Below are 10,000 nucleotides of genomic sequence, written 5' to 3' on the forward strand. Positions count from 1 at the left end.
ACTCAGTTGAATCCAAAAACTTTTTTTTTTACTCCTAGCTGTAAGGTGAAACACAGCGAGGAGAAGAAGAAAAAAAAAGAATTTTGAATAACCTACATCTCAACTAAGGAGGATTTTGAGCTTACCTGTGGAGGAAAAAAAAAACCGACTTTATTCCGTTCAGTGGCAAATAAAAGGAACAGCGCTTTGCTTGGTGAGTTTTTTTTATTTTTTTTTTCTGTTTTTGCGCCTCCCTGGTCACTTGAGGCGCAGGAAGGACGGAGAGCCGAGCGCAGTTTTTTGGAGACACGACTGATTTCGCTGCGTGGCTGATTTAAATAGCTCCTATCAGGCCACGGAAAGACCCCCCAAAAAAACGGGAGAAAAGTAGCATCAGCGGCCAGCAAAGTGTTTGGCAGAAGGCGCTCCAGCCAGCCTGCCTGCCTGCATGGGAGCAGCCCGTCCCCTCCGCCTCCTCCTCCTCATGTACATTATTACAACCAGGGAGACCCAATCAAGCACGTATCTCATCGATTGAGGCACACACACACGCACACGCGCACTTACACTAACGCGCGCGTGCACGCGCACACGCACGCATACTGACTGTGTGTGACTTGGCCCTTTTAGCGGATTTTTCAAAGCGCTCTCGGACAAAATATCGAGGCTAGGGCAGCGTGCGGGTGACCCTTCCCGGTCGTCACCTCCTCCTCTTCTTTTTCTTCTTCTTCTTCTTCTTCTTCTTCTTCTTCTTTTTCCTCCTCTTTTCTCCTCCTCCGCTGTCGGTCCGGAAAATAACAAACTGAGAAAAAGCTGCATGTGGCTTCCCCCCGCCCTCCCTCCTTCTTCATCTTTTCTCTCTTCTCTCTCGCCGCCAAACAGGACTTGCCAGAACCGAATGGATTTTTATGAGATGGTTTCAGGCACGTTTCGGCTGGTCCACCTTTTGGCTTTGAATTGCGCGTGATTTTCCCGGGGAGGGAGAAAAAAAAGAGCAACAAATAAATAAATTAAAAAAAAGCTCATGGATAGCGCGGCGGAGGATCAGCCCGTAAAGTAAGTATGCATTTCCGTTCTGATCACGCTGTCCGTCAGCCTGTGTGTGTGTGTGTTTGTGTGCTTGTGAATCATACTGAATATATGTGTGATTTTTTTCTCAGGCTGCCATGTGTCTGCATGTGTGCTTCTCTCTTTTAGACCCCATCTGCAATACGACTGACATTACGCACGTTTTCAAACCCATATAGCCAAGAAGCTTCGGGATTAGCCTGCTGGTGTGGAATAAACGGGGGATAGAACGAGGCAGTGACTGACAGACAGAAAGAGAGTGAGAGGGGTAAGAGAGACAGGGAGAGAGAGAGAGAGAGGGGGGGATAGAGAGGGAGAGGGAGAGAGAGAGAGAGAGAGAGAGAGACAGGGAGCTACGTGACGCCTATCAGCGGCGGAGAGGTTGAGCCGTAGAGGAGGCGCAGGGCTTCAGTTGTGTCAGCTCTTGATGTGTTGTCCCCCTTGTTTGCGGACTTTTGACTGACGCGATCATTTTGGTTTTATCCCCCCTTTCAAGCTCGCCTGTTGCAGCCTCCGACGCCAAGTAAAGAGGATCACACGGAGACAGGAGGCGCTTTCTTTTTTTTTCTTTTTTCCTTTTTTAAACCACCGTACTCTGTGTTTTTCTACCGCGGAGAGAGCCCCCCCTCCCCTCGATCTGTTCCTGCTCCCGCCGCGTCCATCCAAGAGTCGGAGCGGGCGAGAGAGCGACCGAGCGACCGCCAGAGAGAGAGCAGCCAACCGGAGGAGTCACGCTGATTTTTTGCCCCCCTCCTCCTCTCTCCCTTTTTTTTATTATCTTCGCATCTACTGGTGATTTCTTTTTTTTTTTTTTTTTTTTTGGTGTGTGTTCGAAAACTGCACACCCTCCCCTCCTTACCCACACCCACCCCGATCTATGTGGGAGCCCTGAGAGCGCACCCAGGGGGGTGGGAAACTGTGTATCAAAGCTCCGCGGATCCCCCAAAAGCAGCATCGAATCACCGGGGCCAGAGAAGAACTCCCTGCCGGGCCCCCGAAGCCGATATGCCGCGGAGGAAGCAGGAGGCGCCTCGGCGCGCCGCAGGTACGCACTGGCTTTTGGCTTGAATGTAATTTACCTCTCTCTCTCTCTCTTTCTCTCTCTCACCTCTCTCTATTGTGACCCCCCCCCATCCCCTCCTCCCCGCCTTCCTCATTGAGTTACTTTTCATTATTATTTCCCTCACCCCGCAAACACATCTTTTGTTGTGTCCTGTAAACTAAGGAAAAGGGCAAACATCTAGCACTCTGGATACACTCTCTGTCTCTCTCTCTCTCTCACACACACACACACACACACACATACACACACACACACACACAGGATACACAGCTCCTGTGCCCTCACCACAACTTTTGCCTTCTCATACTATACATATCTTGTGATTTTCTGTTGACAATTCTTCCGATTGTAATCAGCCAATGTGCAATATCAACCATCCCTCTGTCATAGCACATCATCTGGGGTTTAAATGAAATAGTCGGATCAGCAGACAAATCCATCTCTAACTAATAGTCACTTTTTAAGCCAAAATGCCAAACGTTTGTAGTTGTCAGCCTCTTGAATGCAAGTGTTTACTTGTTATCTCTGTTGTACTATCACTGGAAAACTGTGCAGGGCATGTTTTGCAATTTCCATACGCGAAACAAACATTAAAGCAAATAATATAATATAATCTATAGATTTATTCCTAGTTTTCATACACGTGTTTCAGGAAGGGGGGGGGGGTCTCTTGGACGTTTACAGGTGTGACCCGGTTGTTAAAGCAATCATCTCGTATTGCTTTTGAAAAAGGTCACAGGTCAGCGCGTGTCCGAGAAAACTAGGGTCAGCGTGAAAAGCCTTTTTTCCTTCTCCTACCGTCCCGTTCGTCATTTTTCCTCTCCTTCGCCTCGGAGGACTTGGTCTTTCGTACGTCTCTCTCTCTCTCAAACTCTTTTGACTCCTTTCGCGGCGCCTCCTTCCCTTCCTCCTCCTCCTCCTCGTAGACGTTGGACTGTGGAGTTAAGGATGCGTACGGGAGAGGGTTTTGGTGGAACCCGTAGGGTCAGCTGACTGTCACCGAGGCCTTTGATGCTCGCGGATCTCTTTTGGGGGGTAGTGGGACTAACTCTAAAACATCCTCAATAAATGACAGGAAGTGAACTCCTCTAGCACACATTTGTCTCATCTGATCAGTATCTTTCTCTGGTCTCACTGAAACATTACTCTAATAGCCTCTAATACAGTCTGGGTTTGACTGCCTACAGTAGTGCTAGTACACGGTGTGATGTTCCCTACAGGAATTTTGGAATGTTTTGATACATAATATTTAGTTTGCTTTGTTCTTTGTCATTCCTTGGAGACTTTAATATAGTAACCTCTCTCTCTGACAATTTCTTTGAGATGGACCGTCCCTTGTTTTTCATCATGCTAGGGTCTGGTCTGTTTTTCTTTCTCTCCTTTTCCCCTTCAGTTTCTGGGAAAGACTTTTCTTTTTAGTCTAAAGATTATCTCACAGCCCGGGGGGGTGGAGTGTATACTGGAAGAGAGCTTTAATGGACAATTGCCATCTTTGATTTGACGCCTGATTGATCGCCTGTCATCCGGCCGAGCCTTTGATCTGTTCATTCCCGATAAGTGTCAATAAATCACCCCTCCCTCCCTCCCTCCCTCCCTCTCTCCCTCCCTCCCTCCCTCCATGCTCACTCACTCACTCACTCACTCACTCACTCTTGTAGCAAAGCAGGGCCTGCTGAAGTCACGTCTGGCCACACAAAGTTCCAGCCACTGACACCATCATTTAATTGCATCTTTGTATCTATTTTATTAGCTTTGATTTCTTACCCCCCCCCCACCCCCACACCCCACCCCTTTGCCTCAGACATGACGAGGATAAGGAACTGATATCTCGGCCTTTATTTTATGTTCCCATTGAAGTGGCGTGAGCGTTTTAGTGTCCTCAACAGACCATTTAGGAGACAGATCATTTGCGCTCGCTTTCACTTTTTTGAGATTTTCCGTCAATTAAAAAAATAAAATGAAATCCTTATTTTTTTCTCTGTATAGCTTTTTGTCTCGTAGTGAAAGTGGCTTTGAAGCACTAATTGCCGTTCGTAATGATTTATGCGTGACCTTTAACATTTGGCTGTTAGCCATTTACCTTTGCACACTTTGCAATTTATTTTAATTTTTTTGTTACTCTCAAGGAAATATAGTTTCTACAGCCTACCAGTACACATACATAATTACACATGTGCGGTGGTGCATGCTCAGAAGACACGCTGCAATCACTTTAGAGTACATACAAACAAGCATGCAATACTTTTCGACACAGACACACACACACACACACGGACATAGAGTGGTATGAAAAATGTAACTATTAGCCTAATCGTGAGGCGGAAGACTGGTTTGCTCCATCAGAAGGGCCCGTCATAGAGACTTTGTTTCATATTTGATTTAATTGTCTGCCCTCTGACAGCCACATTCATCACTGGCCCTAATGGTCAATCAGAGGCTGGCACAGAGAGAGAGAGAGAGAGAGAGAGAGAGAGAGAGTCTTATGTATTTTCAGCCCAGGGCCTTACTTGATCAAAATGTTTTAGCCCTAATGGACACAATGGGTGGGGGTAAAGGAATGGGTGGACGGACAGATGGATGGATGGATGGATGGATAGATGGATGGATGGATGCATAGCGAGATTACTTTTTATTCAGCAGGAATGAGCGAGTGAGTGCCGGCAGTGAGAGCGGGAGAGAAAATGAGGCATTTATTTCTTTGATGAGCGTTCGAGAACAAACACGAGGCCGGCGAAGGAGGAGTTTTCGTTTTAGGCTATTGGCAGCTTCCTATTTTTTTTATTTATTTTTTTACCCTTCATTCCTCCTCCTCTTCCTCCCCACATCTCCTACTCCTTCCCTCCCTCCCTCCCTCCCTCCCTCGCTCACAGCTGCAAGTTATAAGGTTGAGGAGAACTGCATGGCACAGAAAGAGTGATGACAAATTGATTGCGCCGTAGTGATGGCAAGAGCTATGGGAGGATGGCAAATGATAGGCCTTGATTAGGAATTTGGGAAGGGGGGTGGGGGTGGACTACCCCCAACCTTGAGATTCTTTTTCTTTTCTTTTTTTACTTTCTTTCCCTTTTTCCTCTCTTTTTTTGTCACTGATTCAGTCTCTCTATCCTGGACCTAGAACATGAAGCATTCTTTAAGGGTTTGTGGTTAAAGACAGCACATATATCATACTGAGCTTCAGCGATTCATTCAACCATCAGATTTGTTCCAATGGCATAAACTCGTAAATCTGGTTAAAGGTCACTGTGTTTATTGAACAGCTCCTTTAAAATATTAATAATTTATTTGGAGCTTTCCATGTGGTCCTAATTGGTCATTACCAGAACGGAGCATATGTACTGTAGATGCAATTGAAAATGGCGTCACTCCACAGCCAACTCCTCCACCAGGGTTCTGCTCGGGTATACAAGCATGAAGACGTAACCAATTTATTTGACTTTTACACAAGTCTACATCTATCTCTATCCTCTGTGTGATCCCACACACTCTTCCCTTTTTTTTTTTTTTTTCTCGTCCAACAAACCTCCGCACACACTTCCCCGCAACCGGCGGCGGAGCGCATTCAGCCGTCTAAAAAGAGGAGTTGTTTTGCCAGCTTCATTAGCGTTCTGCTAATTAGCCCGGCGTCTGATGGATCTCTGACAGGCCTAATGATTGGAGATGACAAGCTCAGCACACTGTCACGCTCGCCAATTAGGTCTGCAGCATACTTGGATGTAATCAACTTGATCTTACACCGTCACCCCCCCCCACCCTCCCATCCTCTCCCATCACACACACACACACACACACACACCCTTATTCAACCCCACCACAGGTGAGGCTTTGGACAGTGGTGGCGCTGTCTTGAGCGTGAGCGCCACTAGTGCGGGTAGGAAGCTAATCCAGGTCACTCCTGAAATTAGCAGTGATTTTTTTTTTTTTCGTGCACCGGACCAGGGGTGGTTTTTTTTAAGGTGGCGAAGTTGTCTGTTGCCTTTGAAAACTCGGGTCTCTGTAAGTGACGCTGGCCTATTTGTGTACACACGTATACTGCCTGTGCGCACGCACACTCACGCCATTTTCTGACCGAGGGTTATTTATTTTTTCAGCGAGATCAGGAAAGGCCAAAGCTGAGGCGAGCGGCGGGGCTTTTTGTCCGGGGGCTTCAAAGCCGGGCTACAGACCAAACAGATCATTGTTAGGGGAGAGGAAGCATGGACATCACACATCCAGTTTATTTTTCTACCTGTGTTTTTTCACAGTTCCAAATTCTATACATCTTACATGCTCACATGTGCAACTCTGAATCTATTGTTTCTATGTTTCTATGGTTATTTAAAATGAAGGGGGTTTAGCAGTAAGTAGCAGCTGCATGGTGTGTGTGTGTGTGTGTGTGTCTGTGTGTAGAGGTGTATTGTTCTCCTATGAGCCCCATACAGATTGATGACGTTGACACTGGTCATTATTAGCTACTCAATGACACTTTCCCAGAGTGGAAGGATTTTTCACCCGCGTTGATATTTCAGAAACAGCTATCATCAGCATGGTGTCCAAAGAGGCTAAGCATGATTTATGTAAATATTAACATCAAGACAGATCTGGTTCTGTCCGACAAGAGATAGATGGCAGCCGAGGAGGAAAAGCAGCTGATTTCTGTGATTTCTCTGCCTCTATGTGTGTGTGTGTGTGTGTGTGTGTGTGTGTGTGTGTGTGTGTGTGTGTCTGCGAGCGTGTGTGTGTGATTGATTGTAGATGAGAGCGAGAGATTAATCATGCTTGATGTGTGTTAACGTTGCACTCGCGGTGGATCTAAGTCGAGATGCAGTGGCCCATTTAAATATACTCACTCTCACACACACACACACACACACACACACACACAGATTCACAGGAGGCAGCGGGTACTCTTGCATGTCCTCACAATGCAGACACACACACGTTGTTCGGCTGTGAATAGCGCTCATTCATAACAGGGATTTATAAAAGTGCAGGTCGCTTGTTATTTTACAGAACATTTTATGTGAGAGATGATCTTGTAAAAATACAACATATCAGAGCCTTTACCCCCCCGTCCAGGGGGTGGCAATAGGATCTAATGAAACATGTCAATATAATGAAGCTAATTAACCTTGTTCAAAAGGGTCTTGACAATTGTATTAATGATTAAGAGAGTGAACAATTATTTTCATAAACAACGGCTTTCACGCCGCCCACTAATAGCTATGATGGACTTTTTAGGTCATCCCAGGCAGCTGTTGTATTGACTGGTAAAAATAGTATTATTTATTATTATATTTCACAATCATTAAGTATGTTACCCGCTACATTTTTCTACTACTTTTATCTAATAACTTTTCTTCTGTTTTTTTTTTGTTTTTTTTTTAATAATGGTGACTTTTGGATGAAATATGTCATCTCATTGAGACTTAGTCCCAACTGTTCACCACCTTTTTATCACATCCCTCTTCAACATTTCAAAGCTTGTCACCTGGTGTTGGGAAGGTTACTTTGGAAATGTAGTAGGTTACCCTATTTCAAGTATATATATAATTTATTTCATAGCCTAGTTTTTTACAGAAAGCATTCAGATGTAACGCCTAATGCAATCATGAATATTTTCATAGGTAACTGTTATTTAGGTAAACATTTTAGCCAGTAACTGTAACGGATTACAGTTACCTTTACTGTGTAATTAAATGATGTAATGCTGTTACATGCAACGAGTTATTCCCCAATGCTGGGAATGCCATATAAGACATGGTAGAAGAACTGTTAAAGTTTGTCGTCGAGAGATGACATTCAGAGGTTACTCATCCCAGAAGTGAACGTCACATCCGTTCCTGTTCCTACTCAAGTGGTTGTATATTTGAATAACAGCGCTTTAAAGTTCCCCATCTGCAGTCCATAACTCTGAAAGTGGTGGTCTTTTTTTGTATGCGTACGCGCCGACCGCTTCCCACCTCGCTCGGGCTCACACACATTAACTCTTTTCGAATTGCACCGATCGTTCGTCTGCTCGTCCTCCGATGTAACGAGAACCTGCTGACAGATCAGATTGAGGAAGGAGAAAAATGAGGGGATTTTTTTTTTTTTTTAAATGGACTGTAATAAAAGTATAGGGTTCCCTAAACCTTAATTTATTCAAAAAAAGGCTGGGAACCAGTTTCAGGACTTTCAGTTTATCGAGCAAGCTACCTCGGGCCGGTTCAAGTTGTCCCGAATCCCAAATCGGCCCTCAGTAGCCCGTCTCTGACTACAACTTACCATGTTTTCTGAACTTTTGCATGCATGCTGAGCTGCAAACCTTTTCAGTTTGCAGCCGGTCTCAGCCTGCGTGCCAGTCTCAGTCCTGCTCCCTGCATTATACTTTGTGCGGAGTGAGTCTTTCCCAGGCAGCTAACTGACACTGTGATTAGTTATGGCCTTCCTCTGCCTTTCTCAGTGCTCCTGCCCCACTACACTCTGCCACAATGAAACAAGAGAGGAGGAAAAAAGTGGGAGAACTGTTGCATAGTTAAATATTCTATCATCGGGGAAAGACAGAAAAGGTAATGAGATTGTAAAAAAAGATTATGTGCGCGGGCAGGAGACAGTAGGAGCAAATGAAAACGCAAGTAAGTAGACAAACGACAATCATAGAGAGAGAGAGAGAGACAGAGGAAGGGGGAGGAAGAGGGAGCTACAGCTCCCTAGTCTCTCCCCCCCTCCCCCCTCCCCCCTTCTCTTCCCTTTCCTTCCTTGAGGATAAGTGGCTGATGGTTTATAAACAGTGTTTCTTTTCCTCCCTCTCCCAGAATCTTCTGTCATGGCTCCCATTAGGTTGACAGCTGTCAATTAGAGCTCCCTTGGTCTGGCGCTCTGCACTTTATTGCAGGCGGTTGATGCTGTCATTTTGCTCCCAGTTTCGCCTTGAGCGTTATCACGAGCGCTCAAACAGTCAATAGCTGATGCATCAGCAGTTATTTCTTAAATTGGCTCACAAGGCTGCATCCTTTCCTCATTTTTTTCCCCCTCCCCTTCCCCTTCCTCCCCAATTCTTCGCCCTCTCTTGTCTCTCCATCTCCTCCCCGTTCTCCCTTTTTCTTCCCCAAAAGATAATTTTTTTGCGAGGAGAGGGCAATGGGTTGTGTGCAAAGAGCACAAGAGAGGTGGCAGAGCACAGGACACATGCAGTGCACACTAGAGCTGGGCGATATGGAGAAAATCAAATATCATGATATTTGTGACCAAATACATCGACTACTGGTGCTTTCACAAACAGACAACATGTCATATTACGATATCCAAAATTCAAGACAATATCTAGCCTCATATATCGATGTTGATATAATATCCATATATTTCCTAGCCCTAGCGCATACACAGAAATATGCTAAGGAATTGACATCTGTATCTATTTTTGGCATTAAGTTATGTAGCCTACACCAAATAAACATCAGATGCATTTGAGGATGGTTGCACAATGATAAATCCATTCTATGATTTTTTTCCAATGACATAAGAGGATGAGGGAGAAAAACACCAAAAAGATGTATTCAAAATACTTACTTGATGTCTCTTTGGGACATGTTTCTTATATTATACTTAAGAAATTTAGTAAATATCCTAAAATAGCTGTCAATTATAGTATGCAAAGCAAAAGATTAAAATGCAAAGGTGTTAGTTGTCACGCACTCATACACTGCACAGGAATGCATGGTGGTGTACTATTGGGGCTAAAAAGGCTACTGTGCAATAGTAGAATAAAAAAACAAAGAATTAAGAAGAAATATGAAGGATAAACATTTAAAAATAAATATGTGAAATATCGGTAATATATACATTGACCTGGTGTGCAATCGGGCTGTGCAATTCTTTTACTATGTAAAAATGAAAAATGTACACAAGTGACAGTTGTAAGGCAAAATATAC

General features: G+C 44.7%; 1 protein-coding gene across 6 annotated transcripts in view; it reads left to right on the top strand.

Annotated features, from left to right (window-relative positions):
* Nucleotides 1-10,000, top strand: part of tshz3b (teashirt zinc finger homeobox 3b) — a 43,471-nt gene that overhangs the window by 591 nt on the left and 32,880 nt on the right. The window contains exons 1-3 of one of the 6 annotated variants that reach the window (XM_039795583.1): nucleotides 1-193; nucleotides 862-1,035; nucleotides 1,544-2,092. The exon at nucleotides 1-193 is cut by the window's left edge and continues 48 nt beyond it. In XM_039795583.1, coding sequence (XP_039651517.1) covers nucleotides 2,053-2,092 — 40 coding nt within the window. In that variant the 5' untranslated portion in view covers nucleotides 1-193; nucleotides 862-1,035; nucleotides 1,544-2,052. Of the gene's footprint in view, nucleotides 194-856; nucleotides 1,036-1,430; nucleotides 2,093-10,000 lie in introns of those variants that run through there. The other 5 variants (XM_039795582.1, XM_039795586.1, XM_039795581.1 and 2 more) reach the window with 5 other exon arrangements.

The sequence above is a fragment of the Perca fluviatilis genome, chromosome 3 (assembly GCF_010015445.1).
Source record: "Perca fluviatilis chromosome 3, GENO_Pfluv_1.0, whole genome shotgun sequence".
NCBI lineage: Eukaryota > Metazoa > Chordata > Actinopteri > Perciformes > Percidae > Perca > Perca fluviatilis.